This window comes from Equus quagga, chromosome 7 (assembly GCF_021613505.1).
Source record: "Equus quagga isolate Etosha38 chromosome 7, UCLA_HA_Equagga_1.0, whole genome shotgun sequence".
In the NCBI taxonomy this organism is placed as follows: domain Eukaryota; kingdom Metazoa; phylum Chordata; class Mammalia; order Perissodactyla; family Equidae; genus Equus; species Equus quagga.
The window spans coordinates 72,570,763-72,591,169 of NC_060273.1; the positions used below are offsets into that span (position 1 = coordinate 72,570,763).

At 44.0% G+C, this 20,407-nt stretch overlaps 1 protein-coding gene across 3 annotated transcripts in view; it reads left to right on the forward strand.

The window, feature by feature from the left end:
- DPYSL3 (dihydropyrimidinase like 3) overlaps nt 1–20,407 on the forward strand; it is a 110,521-nt gene that overhangs the window by 41,921 nt on the left and 48,193 nt on the right. The window contains exons 1-2 of one of the 3 annotated variants that reach the window (XM_046667316.1): nt 6,209–6,380; nt 6,595–6,801. The exons of 1 other annotated variant lie outside the window; for it this stretch is intronic. In XM_046667316.1, coding sequence (XP_046523272.1) covers nt 6,763–6,801 — 39 coding nt within the window. In that variant the 5' untranslated portion in view covers nt 6,209–6,380; nt 6,595–6,762. Of the gene's footprint in view, nt 1–6,208; nt 6,381–6,589; nt 6,802–20,407 lie in introns of those variants that run through there. One more of the 3 variants, XM_046667318.1, reaches the window with a different exon arrangement.

The following is a 20,407-nucleotide window of genomic DNA, read 5'->3' on the forward strand; positions in this document are numbered from 1 at the left end:
TGATGAAATGAATGGAAACGCCATCCAGGGAGAAGGAGGTTTGCACGCCTTGCTCACGCTGGTATAAGTTTGATTTTGGAATAAGCCCATGAGAGTATTTTTTTTTTGTGGCTCTATTTTTTTTCTTTTTTGGCTTATGTGTATCAAGGGAAGGATTGTTTGTCAGGTTATTTCTGTGTATTTAATATGTAAACATCTAATAATAGCAGGTGAATCATCACTTTGATTTTCATTCCGTGACTCTGGAAGTACATGACTGTGATTTCCTTTGTTTGAAATGTACATAAAACTAACGGACCCAAACGACTTCACAGGCAGTTCTGAGACTAAACGTTTCTTTATGCACATTGGAACAGCCTGTATATTTCACTAAGGCCTGGTATGTGGATTTTGCCTCTTCAAAACTTTTCTATATTTGTTTTGGGACTATTTTTTCCCTCCATTCTTCAAATCAAGACCAGGGGGAAATGTTTCCCCATATTAATGTAGCAAAATGTAAATTTGTTTTTAAAAAGTAGAAAATATTTTCAGTAGTCAGACTGTGTAAATGGCTAAGCACTTACTTTAGATATTTTGGAGATTAAAAGGAAGACAGAGAATATGCTCGATTTTCTCCTCTGTTCAGTTAACTCTTCCCCATTGATTTGACTCTGTTCCACACATTATAAAGGAGCTGGGGACTACAAAGATAAATAAGACATGGTCCCTGACATAAATGAGTTTAGCATATAAGAATCAGAATGTTAAAAGTAATGGTAGGAATAGCTGCCAGCTAAGTAACTTACTTTGTGCTAAGAGCTTTATATGAATAATCTTGTTTAATCTTCAATATGTTCGCTGTCCTTTACTCTCCCTTCTCGCTTAACTAGCTTAGATCCCATGCTTCATCCTCATTCCCTGAGTTTCTCTCTCCCTTCTTAGCACTCATCTAGCAAAATGCTCGGTAAGTTCCACGTCCTACCTACTCCATGCCTGCATGTGTACAGCTGTGTGTGGCTGGAGGAAAACCCACAACCAGGCCTACGGGTCTCTCTTTAAATTCATGGCCACTAGCTGAAGGGACTCCTTAGTGCTGCCAGGTCATTACACCATATTTCCCTAGTCCCTTCAGTCTCCTAGAATATTATTTCATACCAACTCCTTTCCCCTCTAACTTCTGATACCTTCTCTCCCAAACTGTCTTAGCTGGTAGCAGAGAAAAAAAGACACAATCAGAAGAGAAGTTCCATAAACTCTCTCCGTGAAATTTACCCAGCTACCTGTCTCCGTGCCAATACTGTACTCGACGCTTTAGCTCCTGTGGAGGACTCATCGTTGCTCCTTGCTAAGGGCAAGCCCTCCATTTGAACACTAGATGTCACCTGTGTTGCCTATTCAAGAACCACATAGCAATTGTCCCATTTCTCTCATGCCTCATGAAGTTTCCTCTCCTTTCTGCATCGGCCCCATCAGCACACAGCCATGCTATGTTTTCTCTCGTATTCGATTCCACTTTCTCTGCTAGTTGCTGCTCCATTTCCCTGTTTCCATATGCAATAAAATCCTTCGAAAGAGTTGTCTATATTGGATGTCTCTAATTTCCACTTTGATTTTTTTATTGGAAACACTCCAATTAGTTTTTACCCCCGCAGCTTCATTAAGACTGCCCTGGCACACATAGACATATAGTAGGTACTCAGTAAATATTACTTGAATAATTTATTATACGCTCACAAAAAACCACTGTGAGGTGGTATTAAGATATTCATGTTGTAGGTGCGCTGGTCAAGGTCCTCCGTGACCTTGACAGTATTTTCATGCACTGATTAATTCCCACTTCTCATCTTCCTTGACCTTTCAATAGCATTTAGCAAAGTGAACACATTCTCCTCTTTGAAATAATTTTGTTTCTTCAGGACATGATACTCTCATGGTGTTCCCTCCGTCTTACTGACCACTCTCTGCTTCTTTTCCTGGTTGTGCATTTCCGCTCAGGATGCTTATCTACCTCAGCTCTCTTCTCTGTCTACACTCATTTCTGTGGTGATCTCATGCAGCCTTATTTAAATAACACCTAGAGGCTGACCACTCCCAATTTTGTATCTCTCACCCAGGTCTTCCCTTAGATTTCCAATCTTGCATTTTCACCAGCCTGCTCAACATGTCACTTGGAAGTTTAATAGGAGTGTCCACAAAGATACTCCTTACCATTTTCACACATCCCCTTCCTCCCACGATTTTCCCTATCTCAGTAAAATACATCTTTATCTTTTGAGTTGCTCAGGCCAAAACATTTAGTGTAATTCTTGATTCCTCTTTTTCTCACCCTCCACTCAAATCCATCAGCAAATGCTGTTTGCTTTACCTTGAAATATATCCAATATCTGACCATTGCTCACTGCTTCCACTGTTACCATTTGGTCCAAGCTACCATCATCTTACCTGGCTTCTGTGACCCCTGTATGTAAAATTCCACCACATCCTCAAGACACTGAAATGAATTCCACCTCCCCATCCCTGCTTTATTTATCCTCAGTCATTCGCCACCATTTTAAACACTGTATACTTTATCTTTTTACTCTTGACTTGTCCCTAGAATGTAAGCTTCAAAAGGGCAGAGATTTTGTCTATTTAATACAAATATCAAATTATTTGTATCCCTAGTGCTTAGGTATCCATAGTAGGTCTTCAATAAATATTAATTGAGTGAATTAATAAGTCATCACAAAAATACTGTAAGGTGGGTAATAAGACCCTCATTTTAGAGATGAAGAAACCAAGGCTCAGAAGCTGCGGTAGTCTGCTGATGGCCGCAGAAATAGGAAGTGGGTACAGACTGAGGCTCCTCTCCTCCCAAGTCCAGATCCTTAAGCAGTACACCAGTCTGGGTTCCAGTCCACTGTTTCCTCTCTGAACTCAGTATTGATTTTTTCTTTTTTTAAAACAAGTCTGTAAATTAACACAAGGCTTTTGATCTTCCGCTATACTTTGATGGCAGCTCCTTTCAAAGCCACAGTTGTCTAATCTGTGCTCAGGTAACAAGTCTCTTCTTCTGAGCCATTCTTTGGCCCGTGTGTTACTTGGCATTTTGTGACTGTATCATATTAGCAAAGTGATTCCTTGCTGTCTTGGATTCACCTGCTCTGAAATCTAGAATCAGGAAAGGCTAAGAAGACTTAGAGAAGCAAAAATATTCTTCAGTGTCGATTCTAACCACATGCCCTTTAGTGACAGGAAAGTTCTAATTCCATCTACTTACTCTATCTTCAGACACAATTTCAAACATTCTTACATTCACTCACCTAATAATTATTGAGAGATTTCTGTGGGCAAGGCCCTATTTCACACACTCAGGACATAGCAGCAAATAAAACAGACACATTCCCTGCCCTCATCTCAGGGAGCTTACATTTTAATGATGGGGAAAAGGATAATACGCAATAATAAATTAATAGTACCAAGAAGATAAAGCACAGAGGGGGCGAAAAAGTGACAGGTGGTACTCTTTTGACTCAGGATATAAATAAACTCCATGAGATCTGGGACATTATTGTTATTGTGGTTATTATTCACCTCTATACCACTAGCACCTAGAAAAATAATAGCATGTTGTAAGCACAAGGTGAATATTGGGTGACTATTTCGAGATTGAATGAATGAATGAATGATGGTGAAGAAGAGAGCCCAATTAGGAGGTTACTGCAGTTGTCCAGGTGATAGCTGATGGTGGCGAGACATAGAGAGAAGCTTTGGATGAAGAGAAGAGACCATAGTCTGGATATAGCTAAAAGACAGAACCAATAGCCTTTCCCGACAGATTGGATATGGAGTGTGATTGAAGGAAAGAAGTCAAGGATGATGTCAAACCTTTGGCCTGAGCAACGAGGACAAAGTAGCCTTGATTGAGGTGTAGAATTCTACTGATGTGGCAGGTTTGGTGGCCAAAATTAAGTTTCTTTGGGACCATAAATTAAGTCTCTCTGTGTCTCCCTCTCTCTCTCTCATAGTTTCCTGAGATACCTAAAGCCAAGCATTGCTGTGTCCAAGGAAAACCATTCAGAGTCATTCTACTGTGGAAAACATCCATGCTGGTTCCACTCTTCATTCACTTGGCCAGACACAGAGGCATCCTGTGTTGATGGCTGCCTTTCTTATTCCTTGAATAGAAAAGCACAGCCAAAGAAGGCTTTTCCTTTCAAACTCATCTTAGACACTATTTTAAGAAAGAGAATGATGATTGAAGGAGACGAAAGAGGGAAAAAATCGTGTTTGTTGTACATTTCTGATTTTGGCAACAGCTTGAACCAATTAGCTGGTTATTACGCATTCCTGGGCATGGCTTGTCACAGGAGTCTGATCCGGAGAAACACATCACAAGTCCTATTCTGCATGGCCTCTTGCGTGCAAACCAAACCTCAAAGAGTTTAACCAAGTCTTGTAATGTGAAACAACACACACACACACACAAAATCATCAACTGATCAAAAATATGGTATAAATGTATTTAGTAGAAAGTGTCCTGGATTATAATAACAGGAGATAATCAGGATACAAAAAGTGGAAAGAAACCAATGAAATTAAAAAAAAAAAGCAGTGGTATTTCTTTAGGGTTGTAAATATCCTCTACATATTTTTGCTTTTCTTAAGAAAAACTTGCAAGATTCCTTCCAGCAAGTTTGGGGCAGTCAAATCCACGAGAAAGATTAAGAGAGAGCTCTGCAAGTTTTCATAGTATGCAGTTAATTCTCTTTTTACTCTGTTCCAAATATAATCCTGCTCATTTGCATGCCAATCCCCAGAATGCTTTGTAATTTCACAACTCTTGGCTAGTGGTCTCCGCATTTAAGCTCTAAGAACAAAGCAAAATGTTTAGGGCGTGCCTTGCATTTCAGCCCTTTTTTTCCCCCTGTGCTTTGCAGAAGAGTACTGGGAGGTGACCTTTGCCTGGCATTCATTCTCCTAGCCAGAGTATCACAGAAATAAAGTGGAGACTGCTGCGGACTTTTCCTGTGAAGACTGCATTCAGTCCAGTTACCCATGAATAACCCGCTGCTAAGATTAACTCACTTGAGGGAGTGTTTCGGGGGGGCCTAGTCTGCCCTTTGATTATGTGACCAGGCTGGTTCATTTCAGGTTTATGGAAAAGCGCAAGCTGGAATATTCTGTACCTTCTTTCTGTGGATGCTTAAATAGCTTCTCTATTGCAAAGGAAACCTTCAATTTAGTGAAAAGCTGTTCCAAACTGTGGTTAGTGGCCTGCCTTATAGAAATGTGAATTCAAGATCCCTAACACAGACCTAGTCATGCTTAGTGACATCTACAGAATTTCTATTTAGGAGTAGGGCATGAGGATCACAACTGAGGAGTGGGGATGGTAGAAGACTTGTCTTAGAGTTTTACAGTTTTTGCATAGCAAGCCATTTTTGTTGTTGCTATTTAAACCGTATGTTTGGGATTATTCTTCAGCAGGGCTGAGGAAGCTCCCCCACACTGACCACCGCTCAGCCCTGACCCACAGTGGCCCCTCCAAATGTCTCCCTTGGCCCTTTGAGTTTAGCAGGTAGCTAAAGGACAATATATTCCAGCGCCGAAAGGCCATATTTTTGCCAGTACCGTATTGACCTTTGTCTGTCAGCTCTGCCTAAAGTAAACTCGAGTGGGAGGCGCGCACATGGTTCGCGACGGAGGGGAGCAGGAGCAGTGCGGCTCAGGGTCCGTGGCTGCACAGTCGTGGGCCAGGTTTGGCCTTCCCACTGCAGGTGGTTTCCACTCTTTACTCACAGAGCAGCATTAATACCCCTCCTTCGATTCTGAGAGCCAGGCAGTGCAGTTCCTTTAAAACATATTATTTTGAGACTACTTTTGAAATGGAGAGAACAGTTGATGTTAACTGACACGGTGCCCCTCGCGGCCCTCCCTCCGAAAATGAGTGGTTGCTTCACACTCTCTGATACGGATTTTCGTGGTCTCAGGATAGCAGCGGGCCGGCCAGGATGCACAAAGTCTGAGCCGTTCTCGGCTTTCAGAAGGACCGTGCTGGCTGTTTACACACCCCGCGGCCAGCCCGGCAGAGGCGGCGCCCAGCCCTTCGCTGTAACAAAGGCGGCCGCCGTGCATCAGCGCGGTGGAGAGCGGGTTCGGGGAGGGAAGTCCCCAGCCGTCTCCTTTCTGAAGCGAGGGCGCCGAAGGTGGGCAGTCGGGCCCGGGGCTGGTCGGAGGCGGTGGCTCTTTCCCGGGCTTGGCCCGCCAGGCCAGGATAGGCGACGCTAGAGCTTCTCTTCGACACCCGGGACTGCAGCATCCCCACCCGGAAAAGTCCCTCGCGCCCTCTGGTGGCTGTGGAGCAGGCTGGCTCCGCCGCACTCGCAAGTCACAAAAAAAGGAAGAAAAAGAAAAAGTGGGTGAGGCAGATGCAAAGAGGAAAATCAATAGGGATAAGAGCGAAGAGGGAGGAGTCGCGGATCAGCCATTCTTGTCTTACGGGGTCCCAGCTGGCACCGCAAAAAGAAAAAAAAAAAAAAAGCCCGGGCGTGAACGCGAGTGGAGGAGGGTGTGTGTGGCGGGGGGGTCGGGGGTGAAAGGGGGACCGGGGAGATTTACTATTGTCTCTGGCAGCCGCCGCGGGAGCCCGGGAGGGGGGCGGAGGCGAGAGGAGGCGGCGGCCGCGGCCAGCGCACCATTCGCTCCACCTGATCTCGGGGCGCTGTGCGCTGAGGACGGCGCCGGCGAGCACGAGCAGAAGAAGGAGGGAGGGAGGCAGCTGCTGCAGCCACCGCCGCCACCATGTCCTACCAAGGCAAGAAGAACATCCCGCGGATCACGGTGAGTCGGGCGCCGGGCGCCTCCGTCTCTCATCGCTGGCTGCCCGCTGCGCCGGGCGGGGGCGGCCCGGATCCACCGGCTTCCCTGGTCCGGTCCCCGGGGAGGGATGGAGACCCGGGGTCCGGGGGGTGGAGAGCGGCGGTCAGTCTAGCCGGCGCGGCGGGCGCCACCCAGACGGAACGACCCTGGGGTTTGGGGAAAACAAAACAAAGAGGAAACCCAAACAGTGGCGCAGAGAACTTTGGATTATTTATCCTTCTTTCCCACCACCCGGTAGTTTCCGAATCACGCAGGGCTCACGGCTCTCCCTGGACCCCCGCGCCGCCCGGGGTGTCAGTGCGTGCTGCCCCAGGCGGAGCGTTCTTTTTGTTTAAGGTTCCTTTTGCGGGGCGGGGTGTGGAGAGATGACACCTTTCCCCAGGGATACTTGGTAGTCCGACCGCGCCCCTCTCCAAGCTCCAGCCCTATGGCTCTGGCCCCCGCGCCGCGAGGGTGGTGGGGTGTCTGGACCATCCGTCCTCACCTTGTCCCCTTCTTGCCTGCATTCACCCCGATTCATATTTCGGTGCGTCATATTCGGGACTGGACAGCTAACGTGGCTGTAGCGGGAACGACCAACTTTTTTTGCCCTCGATGCATTTTACAATTTTCATGTCATTTCTCCCCTTCATCCCAAGAAAAGGCTGAGTTTTTAGAGCAGATTTTAGTTTGCGGTCGCAGGCGCACGCAGTGTGCCTGCCGTGTCCAACTGCCATTGTGTGCAAGACCGAGCCACCCGCGGCCGGCGGGTGTCAGATGCTCTGGGCGAGCGCCTAGGGCGGGGTGGAGAGGGGACGTGCCATTATCAGGTACAGGAACCGCATGTTCACCGGCGTCCCGCAAGGAGATCTCGTAGCAAAATACCGCGCCCCGGCCCGGGATTCCTCCGGGATGCGCTGAAATAATGCCCTCGAATGGAAGGGGCGTACGACAGGCTGGGATGAGCATTTTTAAGAGAAAGCAAAACAACAAAAAACCACTGACATTTGTTTGTTTAGCACGAAGCAGTGCGGTTGTGCTTTGTCTGTAGTGAATGGGGTGTGTAGTGGGGAAATGGGTGGCTACTCCATCTTTGCAAGACGAACAAAGGAAGTGATCAGCTGGCCCCTGGGAGGCTCTGCAGCTGCCCTGGGGCAAAGCTGTACCTACTACCGTGGTTAATTTGCCCAGATCCGCCAGGTTTTGCTGTGGGCATGGGTGTGTTTGCACTTGTTCCAGTATGTTCGCAACACCCTGTGTGGTTGCGATTGCCATCCAGGACCTTTCCCTCTGTAGGCAGGAGGAAGCTGTTCTCGCTTCTAGAGCACTTTATTGTCAAGTAGTATATTTCTATTGCAGCATCCTGTCTTTTTCATGCACCTGAGCTTCACCCCACACAAATGCACCCCACCCCTACCTGCTGTCCACCTGGTCCCAGGGAAGAAACACTCCACAGGGGGAAGAGTTGGGATGGGTAGGGATCCTTTTGCCAGGTAGAGGCATTGGCTTTAAACCCATCCTCCTTTCCCACTACCTGATACCATTGACTCCTCACATTACTGAGGAAACATTGTGGGTCTTTTACAATGCACAGTATTTTCTCAGTGCCAGTCATCTTTGCCAAGAGCTATGGAAGATATCATGAAAAAAAAGGCTGATTGGGACAAAAGCTCAATATTTATACTTATTTCCCTAATTCAGGAGGGATAGACCCCAGCTCACATGCTGTTACATGCAGGAGGTGTGCTGCGTGTGTGCCGCTTGCTTTTACATCCAGTATGCATTTGCTGATTCTCCTGTTTGGGATAAGCAAAGAACAGATTATTTTTTTCTTCCTAGTCTGAAGACTGCGATGGTTCTTCTTATGGCCTCAGCCTATGATATGGCACTGAGGGCCACGCCCATTCTTTTAGGTATCACTTAAACCATCTTTAAGAAAAGATAGAGAAATTTAGCCCTGATAACTTGCCTTAGAAAGCCCCCATAAATGTGGTTGTGCCCTAATCTCAGGGCCGGGTTTGCAAGGGGTTCCCTTTTGTTCCTGTTTGGATGGTCCTCCCTGGGGTGCATTCTTCATTTTCAGTGCGGCTTCCATCCTTTCTCTCTGCGCGTGGGGCGTGGCGCTGCATCGCAGCCTCTGCCTTGAAGCTGGGGCTGTGTCTCCAGCAGCTGTGGCAGGAATGGACCGTGGTTGTGAATTTCTTCCAGCCAGCCCTGCCTGGTCTTCATTGTTGAAAGGGATGTGGAGTAGCGGGGAGATGAGGGGCATGGCAGGAGAGGGGCATTGGGCTTTGGGGGCAAGGAATCCATTTGCACATTTTTCCCATGCTTTGTATTTGTATTTCCCTGAACAAGAATTCTATTGTAGAATAAAATATTTTTTATATGTTTGCATATCTATAGATGATTATGATTATCTGCATACTACAAGGGTTGAGATACCCTTCCTAGATATAGTCACAAACATCAAAATACAGGCACAGATATACATATACAGAAAACATGATTAAATATTTAAACATAACATGTATCCTCTACTGTCAATTCTAGTCCATTTTTTTAAATGGTAGGATTATGGAATTTGAATGAAGTTTCCTCTCCTCTCTATATTCCTTTTCTGTGAAGGCTGCCCCAGCCAGTAGCTAAATGTCACTGTCATCTGAGGACCGATGGGGGCAGTCTTGCTTGCCGTGTACCCTTTGCCTCCCTAGGCACTACTGTCTGCCACAATTTGGGGGCCACACTCAGGGTTTGTTTGTGTTTTGTTTTTCCTTCCACCTAATTTTGCTGCCCTCCTGAGATTAAAGCCTTGGTACTACCCTGTGCTAATTGGTTTCCTGGAGGGGGGCATTTCTCTGTTGCTAGTAGAATTGGCTGGGGCTTTCCCTGTGAGTAGCTCAGGTCACAGATCTCATTGTGCCTTCTCAGGTCACCTATGTGCATGACCTGCACCTTCTACCTCGACACTAGCCCTTGCTGCTAAGTGTTAGAGACTGGCAGTTCGGGGTGGTTCAGCAGATCAGAGTAGGGACCTTTCATTCACCTCTGTCTCCACTCTCTAGCACAGTGGCTAGCACATAGGTGACTAATGATTGTCAATTAAATCAATAAATAAATTAAATTTGTTCCTAATAAGAATAGCTCACGCCTATTGAGTGTTTGTGTCAGGTATTTTGCTGTGTGCCTTACATGCATTGTCTCATTTAATCCTTGGATCAACACTGGCTGAGAGGTGCTGTAGTTATTACTATCTTAGAGATTTTTTAAAAAGAAACTTGGAAAATCAAATGCATTTGCCCAGGATCAGAGATGTAATAACCTACCCACCCGACTGAAATCAAAGCGCGTGGCCCTCACCAACACACTCCTCTTGGTGTCTCTGCTCCCGTCATCGCTGTTGCAGTCATGTCCCACATAACGACGTTTTGGTAAATGATGGACCACATGTATGACAGGCAGCCCATGAGATTAGTACCGTACAGCCTAGGTGTGTAGTAGGCTATATCATCTAGGTTTGTGTAGGAGCGCTCTATGATATTCATACAACAATGAAATCACCTAATGATGCATTTCTCAGCATGTATCCCTGTCGTTAATCTAATCGACACATGACTGTACTTGGTCTTGGTAGGACAAATGGTTTAGAGGAAAGACTCAGACTGTCCCTACTCCTGGCAGGACCTATATACCATATTTTTACTGCCACTATCAACAAATCCAATAACATAGTCTCTCTTACCTTTTATTTTAAATAGATATAAATAACAATTTGGGGGATGGGAGCTACCATATCATTTCCACAGGTAGAAAGTTTTGATAGGAATAGTCCTTGTTTTCCTCTGATATAAGCTACAACTTGAAGCTGACCCTGGGAGCGGGTAGGGACCTAACACTGAGCTTCCAATGCTCTATATGTATTATCTTATCAGAATCTCCGCAAAAACCCATTGTACAGTTAAAGAAATTGCAACATAGATAGGTGAAGTCAGTTATACAGAGTTACACAACAAGAATTTTGGGGCAAAGCTGGAAATCAAACCCAGGTCTTGTCTGACTTCACAGCCTCAGCTGCTGTGGCACAGCTCCTGCCTCCCAGAGGCACGTGCAGTGATTTTGAAAGGTGTGGGTAAAGAGCTCCAGAATTCCCTCTAGGAGACAAACCACAGAGAACTGGCTTTTTGCAAATGCTAATTGGGTTGCAGTAAATACCATCTTGCAGATAATGCATTTCCGCTGCATTGGAGACTTGTTGAGCGTGTGTGACATTTGGGAATTGCCAGAAGACATCCTCAGTCAGGAACACGATCTGGAGGCTGCAGTCTAGTTCCCGTAGTCAGAGCGCTGTGATCTCACCTGAAGGGCGTGATCGTGAGCATTGCGGGTGCCATGGGAATTTTTCATTTTGGACGCGAAGTGAAGGGGCCTTAGGAACTGGAGGAACAGCCAGATCTCTGTAGCAGTTAAGCTTAGAACTAAACTAGAACCTGGGCAGTGACAACAAGTGCCACCCCATCCCTGGATCTGTGCTTTCCTCTTGCTTCAATAGGTGTCACTTTGGATTGGGAGCAAATATTTGGAGATGGAGGACTCAAGTTTGGGACACCAAAAAGAAAGAAGTCACCCAAAGCCAGCTCTGTCCCTGTAAGGCATCTTAGAAGGGAAATTCCAGAGGAAAAGACAGAGCAAAAATATCAAAGACTTAGGAATGGAAAGCATCTTAGATATCTGATCATGGAAATCTTAGCCCAGGCCCTGCCTGGGGTGTTCATTTGTTACTTTATGTTTTGAGCAGGTATGTGGTTATTCTCAGCCAGGTTATTCCTCTTTCTCAAATACTAGCAAAATGCCTCAGCTAGACAGAGTGCTCTGTTAGTAGCTGTGACGGAGCCAGCTGGGCACTTGGAGGAATTCTGGAGAAATAGATTTCCTGAGAGAATTCCAGTCTGTGTGGTAGAACTGTCAGTTTATAAATAAAAATCCTCTCCACTTATTTCACTGGGCTATGGAAAGGCTCAAATGAGGTAGTGACCAGGAAAGTGGTCTGTGAACATTGGATGTATTCAAGATGGTAAACACTGATGTATTTATGAAATCTCAACTACTTTGGAATGTAAAAATTAATCAAAGAACACTTGACAAAGGTTTGGGGTAGAAAGACGACTTGGAAAACTATTTTTTTTAATATAAGTTTTCAAAAACAAACAAAAATTAACAGTGCTATAGCAACTCTGTTATTTTTTCTTGATTTAGTTATATTCCACTGTTCCTCAGAATTATGCTTGTCCTTCATTTCTGACAACCTAGTAGAGGCCATTAGATGCCTTTGGACTTGGGTACAGAGACTGTCCCTTAACCTGAATAAAGCACATTTTCCTTATTTAGTTAGCTATATTGTTTTCAATGTAGCCTAGAGTGACACAGATGGTGAATATCCTTTCTAGCAATTTCTTCGCAATTCCTTCTTCAGTGTCTTTTTCTCTGCCCTTTCTCCTTCGTTGGAAAAAAATAAAATGGAATTTGAAACGGGACAAAAACCCCTTCATATCCTAAAGGGCCTTCTGCTCTTTACCTATTGACATAGTTCCTGGAACTATTTATGTCTACTTAGTACATTTGAAAAATTACAACATGTTTACAACAGTAGGAGTGTCTCGCTAGGATGTAAATGTGCCTCTCTTTGATTGAGTCAGTGCTTCTAATCATAAAGGGACTGGAAATTTGCATATTTCACCACCTCCTGGGATGGATGTTAACAGGAGGCAAGAACTCCTCCCTGGTTATTCCCTCCCCAAATCAATGCTCCACTTTACCTTTTCTCCCATTTTCTGTAGGCCAGTGGGAAACAAATGAGAAGGACCCTGGACAGCCCAGAGGAGTAGGCTCCTCTATTTTCAGATTCTTCTGTTGCGAGGTCCCTTTCTCATCAAACTCAGTATGTGTCTATTTCAATATATAAAATAGAGTCCCTCAAAAAAATAGTTTGTTGGGAGGCCGCCCCGTGGCTGAGTGGTTAAGTTAGTGCGCTCCGCTGAGGCAGCCCACGGTTTCACCGGTTCAAATCCTGGGTGCGGACATGGCACCACTCATCAAGCCACGCTGAGGTGGCATCCCACATGCCACTACTATAAGGACCCACAACTAAGAATATACAGCTATGTACCAGAGGGCTTTGGGGAGATAAAGGAAAAAAATAAAATCTTTAAAAAAAAAATAGTTTGTTGGAATAGGATGAGCCCCTCAGCTCACCCTCTTCTTTTGGCTCTAGTATCTACGTGGAGTCCGCTATGAAAACTGCTTCGCTTGAGGAATGTTTCTTCTGTTAATTAGATTGTAGAGGACTCAGTGGTTAGAAAGATGGGACTCAACATAGTGGAGCGGTTATTAACAGCTGCCATTTATTGAATGCCTTACCACAAACTACTTGGATTATCTCGGGTTACTCACAACAACTCCTATAGCTGCAATTATTAACCATCGTTTGGTGTTCTGGATAGAGGCTCAGAGAGATTTAAGTAACTTGACTAAGGTTACACAGCTGAAAAAGCAAGATCCTGGGATTGATTCCTCCAGAGATGAGTTTGTTTCATAGGCAGGAAAGCAGTAATTCCATATCCACAGATGACTATCCCCACCTCCATCACTTCCAGCTGTCCGCTCCTTTTAGCTCACAGTGTGGGTCAGTATTCACAGGGTGGAAGGCGTGGGGATGGTCTAGCCAAACCTATCACATCACCGTTGGAACAATGACTGAGTGCATGTCCTCCTAGCAGTGGTGCATGCATTGCTCTGCCAGCTGTATGAGTTAGTCTTTGGCTCTTGCCTTGGAGCATGTATGAGTGCAGGGTGGAAAAGCAGATGCTATTTTTCTGCCTTCCGTAAGTGCAGATCTGGGTCCAAGGCCCCTTCTTACTTTCTGTCCCTGTCCTCTTCCCAGACGTGGAAGGAGCCAGGCTCCCTGTTCCCATTCAGCCAGGCAGAGAAACACAGGACACACCCAGCACTCTAAGCCAGATGGAGGAGCTCCACACTAGAATGGTCCAGGAACCTATTTGGGACATTTGGAGTTTGAGAACACATTTCTCATGGCTTAATTAATCCATCTCTTTTTTTCGATGGAAGGGCTGGATGATGAGATGTGAAGGATAAAATGAGATTGCATTTTTTAAGAGAGGAGTTCCTCTGACTAGCAGAGCAAAGGAGCCCTCTTGTTTTCTGACGCAGGGAAAGGAAGAGAACCCTGGATGGAGTGTCAGCACATTATGGTTCAGGCCTGCCTTTGCCTCTAGTTTATTTGTGACTTTAGCCAAACCCTTATTATTCCTCTCAGATTCTGCATCAGTCAAATGAGGACATGGAACTAGATGATCCCCAAGGTCCCTGCCAGTGCACATGACCCTCTGGGCCTTTATTGTGTCTTCGCTTTTCTCCTGAGATCATGGTCAGCCATCCTCACTTTGTTCTGAATGCACAGAGAGGAATTTTAAGCCATCCCTGTGAGGGAAGAGAGAGCAAGGAGAAAATGGATGAGGGTAGTAGTTGTTGGTTTAAACTCAGTGGGACCAGCCAACATCTGTGTTGGATATAAGGATCTGTGGTTGCTTTTTAACCTTAAAACCCTCTCCTTTTTCTCCTTCAGAGAGTGGACTTGGTTAATAGACTATGCAGGAGAGAAATGGAATAATGATGATTGATACATCCTTTTCTTAGCAGAGCTTTAGTATTAATTCAAATGAGTATTATTAAAATGATACCATGATTCATCTGCTGGCACATATAGTCTCTCTTTTGGATAAGACTACCATTGGTAAGAGCACAAAGGCGACAGTTGCCCCAAATCTAGACTGCTCCAACAAACGAGCGAATCTACAGAAAACAGCTCCGGGTCTAAATGCTCACCAAGCTTTCTCTAGTTGCTCTTGCCAATATTTTAAATGTGATGGCGGCCATCCAATGGAAATAACCCACCCCAAAGGCCAAATAATGCCATGGACACTCCATGAGGTAGGGATGGTTTTCATTCTGTTCCCACTGAATCTCCAGCACTTAGCCTTTGGCTGGCACATATTAAGCCTTCTGTAAATTGTTGAATTGAATGGATACATTTAACACTTGCTTTGCAGGAATAGTTTCAAGCGAGATGATCAGAATGTACATACATTTGTGCTTGTACATCATCCTCCATTTCATTGACAACTTTCTAGTATATTAACTTTTAAGAGATAAGGCCTGGTTCTAAGAAACCGCACAGGATCACTGGGCCAAGGGAAACATGACAGCACTTTAGTAGAACAAGTGGAGTTCACTGTAATCTGGGACCACACTTGGGCACATGTGCCAGAGAGTCCATGCATAATTTGTCTGTCTTTTCAGGCCTCCATTCCTCTCCTTCCAAATTCCGCATCTGACCTCCTCCTCAGCCTAGTTGAGGGGCCTACCTGGGTACTACTTGCCTGCTAACAGACCCATCATTTCTCTTACTGCAGATGATTTAAAAGAATTAATGCAGACCTTTATGTCTTCTTTCAGATAGAGAAAATTGTCACCATGACTATTTGAACGAGCATCTAACATAGATCTTAATCGAGGCCTCTTTCTACCTTTGCACAGAAACCACACATCATTAGAGTCATTAGCAGCAGTTAGATAGGCCAATGTGCATTTGTTCAGCAAACTCCGCCTTTTAGAAAGCTTGGTTCACGAGCAGCCCATAGTTCTTTTTTGTTTCTTTCTTAGGGTTGGCCATTTAAATAGAATGTTTTCATGCTTGTGTGTGTGTTCTCTCAAAGATTTTCAGTTCCTCACCCTACTGCATCTGTCAACTTCTCTGGGCTTATATTTGGAACTCTTCCTGTTATTAACTTTTATTCTAAAATTCATTCTTTGGTTTGAGGGGTGGGGACAGTTAAAGCATATTTTACCAAGCTCATCTCTGGGTGGGAACAGTACAGTTTATGATCTCAATAGGTCTGTGTGTAATAATAATCACTAGATCCTTTTAAGGGGAGCATCTATAAGGGAAGGCAAAATGGGAGAATTAAAGTATGTTCATGGAACCTAAAATCTTAGGTCAGAAAGCATTTGAAGTACTATGTGTCATATATAATATAAGCAGGTATAATAACAGCATTTTGCTATTTTTCGATTGAATAAATAAGTGTTTGTTGACCATCAACTCTGGGCCTAGCAATGGGATGCTTGTCACAGGAACATTTAATTTAGACCATATAGAGAAAATTAATTTAATAATATGAAGAATTAATATTTATTGTATCCTGTATTAAGTGCTTTTTATTCATTATCTCATGTAATCCTCAAAACAACAAAGTTAGGTAGATGGATTGCCAACTAGGTCTTCCCATTTATTGATAACGAAACTTAGATCAAGAAATTTGCCTAGGATTGCACAAGCCTTAAGCGGGGGATCCAAAATTCAAACGGACTCAGAGCCCACATTCTTAACCCCTCTATCTGGGGTTAAATTCTCAAATTCTACCTTCTTTTATCTTCTCCCACCTCTGAGGTCAGGAGACATTGGTTCAAATTGGAATTCACTTACTTCAAGTACAGGATTAAGTTCTTCTCTGCACCTATTTCCTGTGAGGCACGAGTAGTTCGGGTTATGGGAGGAATGACAGCCAGTTGGTGCATGGGTTTGGACTCATGAGCACTGCCTACTTCGGGCAGCTCTGCAGCCTTCCCATTAGGAGCACTCTTGCTTCCGAGCATGCCTGGAGCAGCTCCACACTGTTCTGCTTACACAGCCAACTTGCCAGGGAGGTGCCCACCACTATCAGCACCAGACGCTATTATGCATTGAATTAGCAAAAATACCAATGAAGGATTCTTTTTTTTTTTTTTTAAAGTATCCTTTTTGGTGAAGAAGATTGGCTCTGAGCTAACATCTGTTGCCAATCTTCCTCTTTTGTTTTTTCTCCCCAAAGCCCCAGTACGTAGTTGTATATCCTAGTTGTAGGTCATTCTAGTTCTTCTACGTGGGATGCTGCCACAACATGGCCTGACAAGCAGTTTGTAGGTCTGTGCCAGGATCCAAACTGGCGAACCCTGGGCCACTGAAGTGGAGCACGCAAACTTAACCACTTGGCCACAGGGCTGGCTCCAAGAGGTTCTGCTTAATGTGGATTTAAATGCCACCTTCTCTTTCCACATCCAATGTTGCACTCCTCAGCTTCTTAAATAAACCCTAAGCAAGATTCTGCTGAGGTTTTAATGTGGCTCTGTAAAATTCATGATCAGAATATCCTTAGAGATTTTTTTAGTAAATTCCCCCCTTACAGATGAGGAAACTGAGACCCAAGTGGAGCTGAATGAATTATGGCTTTTTGTATGGTCTCATTTACTGTAGGGCACTGAAATTTAAAAATTGAGTAGGAAATTTGTTTTCCAGTTACAAAAAAGAAGCATGATGGTTGTAGAAAAATTTACCAAGAAACAAACAAAATGAGCACAATATTTTTAAGCTACAATGAAATTATTCAGAGATAGCCATTGTAAACTTTTGAGTACACCCATCTAGAATTATTTCTTACTGCTATATGTGCCATTTATTGAAATGGTACCACATATTGTTTATCCTGTTTTATGTCCTGCCTTTCATCCACAATATATTATGACATCTTTCCACAATTTAAATGCCCTTTTATAACAATTTCAAATACCTACATATTATCTTCATGCATGGGGATCTGAATCCTATTTTGTTTGAATTTGTTTTGTTGTTTTTAAGACCTTGGTATTAACAACAAAAATGAAATGATGGATTCGTTTTCAGTTGCAGGTTTTTAGCTGAAGTTAAATTAAAAGCTACCGCAGGATGTGAGGTTGAGTAACTTGCCCAAAGTTGCTCAGCTTATGAGTATCAGACGTAGATTTGAATCCCAGTATCTTTAATCTTAGTTTTATATTCTTGTCATCATTTGCTTCAACAGTTGTGCCATTTTCCAGGAAAATCTGCTTTCCCTTTATTTTCTTCCTCTCTTGAATGAGCACATTTGTTTTCTAACTCAGCCACCCTGCTTGCCTCCCTGTCTTGTGGAGGCTGTTGACATTTGTAGAGGTACACAGTGTCTTGGGACCTGAAGCTACACAGCTGGAGAGGAAACATGCCCAGTTCTTTTTCCCCCCTCTTCTTAATGGCTTAACCTATAAGCTTGGAAGCTGGTTTTAATTTTACATTTTCTGTGTGTACGTGTGTTTGTTTTTAAAACTTTTTTCTCCTTAATTCTTTCAAGGAGACCTTTATTTGAAATCCTCCTTTCCCTCAAAGCCGATCTGTGCCCCAAATCTTGATGAGATTTCTTTGTTTGGGGATATTGATAAATTCAGAGTGGGGTTTCTGGTTTTTGCCATCTAAATTGGTTTAAATGATAGCCTTGCAAAGAGGAAGGGCTTTAAACAACTTAGAAAGTTTTAAAGCAATTGAATATAATCCTCTGCTTCTAGAGACTTCATCCTAGGTTCATTCTGCAAAGAAGGTATGTTTTTGTTTTGTTTTGCTTTTATTTCACTTGCTTCATTGAGTATTCTATCTCAGACGCTTTTTGCTGTGAGAAATTGTGGGGAAAACTTAGCTTTGCTTGGTTAAGGGCAAGAAGAGAAATAAGGGACCCGTTATTCCAACTCCCTCATTTTAATGATTAAGAAAGTGTGGGCCAGAGAGGGAAAATAATTAGCCGAAGGTCAGATAGCAAAATAGCCTTAAATAATGGGGCACAGGACTCATTTCTCCTGCTCTGGTTCAGTTCTTTTCTCACAATTTTTTTTCCAGGGAGTATGAGGGAGTGTTGTGGGCTGAATTTTGTCCCCTCAAAATTCACGTGTTGAAGTCCTAACCTCTGGTATCTCAGAATGTGACTCTATTTGGAGATAGGGTCTTTAAAGACGTAGTTAAGTTAGATGAGGTCGTTAGGGTGGGCCCTGATCCAATATGACTGGTGTCCTTACAAGAAGGGATTAGGACACAGACACACAGAAAGCAAGACCCTGTGTAGACACAGGAAGGAGAGGAGGGCCATCCATGTGCCAAGGAGAGAGGCCTCCGAAGAAACCAACCCTGCCGTGCCTTGATCTTCGTCTTCTAGCTTCCAGAATTGTGGGGAAATAAATTTCTGTTATTTAAGACACCCAGTCTCTAGTACTTTTTATAGCAGCCCTGGCAAACTAATACAAGGGGAAGTTAAGAACAAAGACGTTTAAAAATTCAGAACTTCAAACTTGGGAAGTTCTCAATGAACAGAAAAGGGAAACCAAGATCGTTAATATTTATAAGAAATGATGCCATGCCAGAGTCCGTACTAACTGATTTTCAATCATAATTTTATATACGGCATCTCGTCCCATCCTTGTAACATGCCTAGGTAATAGTTACTGTGGGAGAAAAAAAATGTACTCCAAAGTCTCAATAATGTGGAACCCACTTAACTGAACAGGAGCTATTTGGCCCTTGATTTTAGAATAAAAATGGAGATCATGAAAACGTAAAAAGATAATCAAGGCTTTTGAGTTTCACTACAAAGTCTTCCCAGTGGCTTACACCTTTGCGTGTCGAAATGGACGGCTACACGCGATGAAGAATTAATGTTCACAGTGATGGACCCCAGGCCCTGAAGAAATCTGACCCGTCAAAGGAGAATCAATTACCCACACTGGGTCGCATTTGCTAAAGCAGGAAACCAGACCCGTACGTCTGTAACATGAGCAGATTTTGGAACTGCCTATCCCAGAGTTATACAGTGACATATTTTAGAAGTATTTTTAACAATAAGATCCGATAAATATGCAATCAACCAAAAAAAGCCAAAAAATCAAATTAACTTGAGCTGGTGGTACACCCCGTTGCTATGATGTGGGAAATAGGAGCTGTGTTAAATATGGAATGTAGATGGTTCTCTTGCAGCTGCATCTTCCCTGTCTCAAGGTGGTGTGGTCTTATGCTTAAAGATAGAGGTTAAACTTATGTGGACTTTATTCATAAGAAGACACAATCAAGTTAAGAGGTGGGTTGGCTTTGTTTCCAGCAGATACTGGAAGTCCCAGCTTTATACTAGCTGTGCAACTTTGTGGGCTCTACCTTGAGAATAGAATCTTAATCCAACTGCTTCTCACCGTTTTTCATCACTGCCACCGCTGTCTGAGCTTAAGCCTCTGTCATCTTATTGCAAGAACCCCCCAACCAGTCTCTGTACTTCCACTTTGCCTACCCTTTATGGCCTTCTTCATGCGTAACCAGGGTGATCCTTTAAAAATGTAAATCAGATCAAGTCACTCCCCTGCTCAAACATCTGTTGCACTTGGAATAAAACCCAGATCGTGGCTCTCAAGGTTCCACGTGGCCTGGCCCTGACTATCTTTCTCAACTCCAATCCTGCCACTGCCCGTCAGTGGCTTGGCATCAGCATCCTCCCCTGTCGCTCTCCCGCGGACCTGACAAGTCCAACTCCAGCTCAGAGCTTCTGTACTTGCAGCTCCCTCGGCGTGGGGAGCAGTCTTTTCTAGACTCAGTTCTTTACTTGACTTTACTTGACTCAGATCATTCCGGCCTCTATTCTGTGGACAGCTTCTTAGACATACC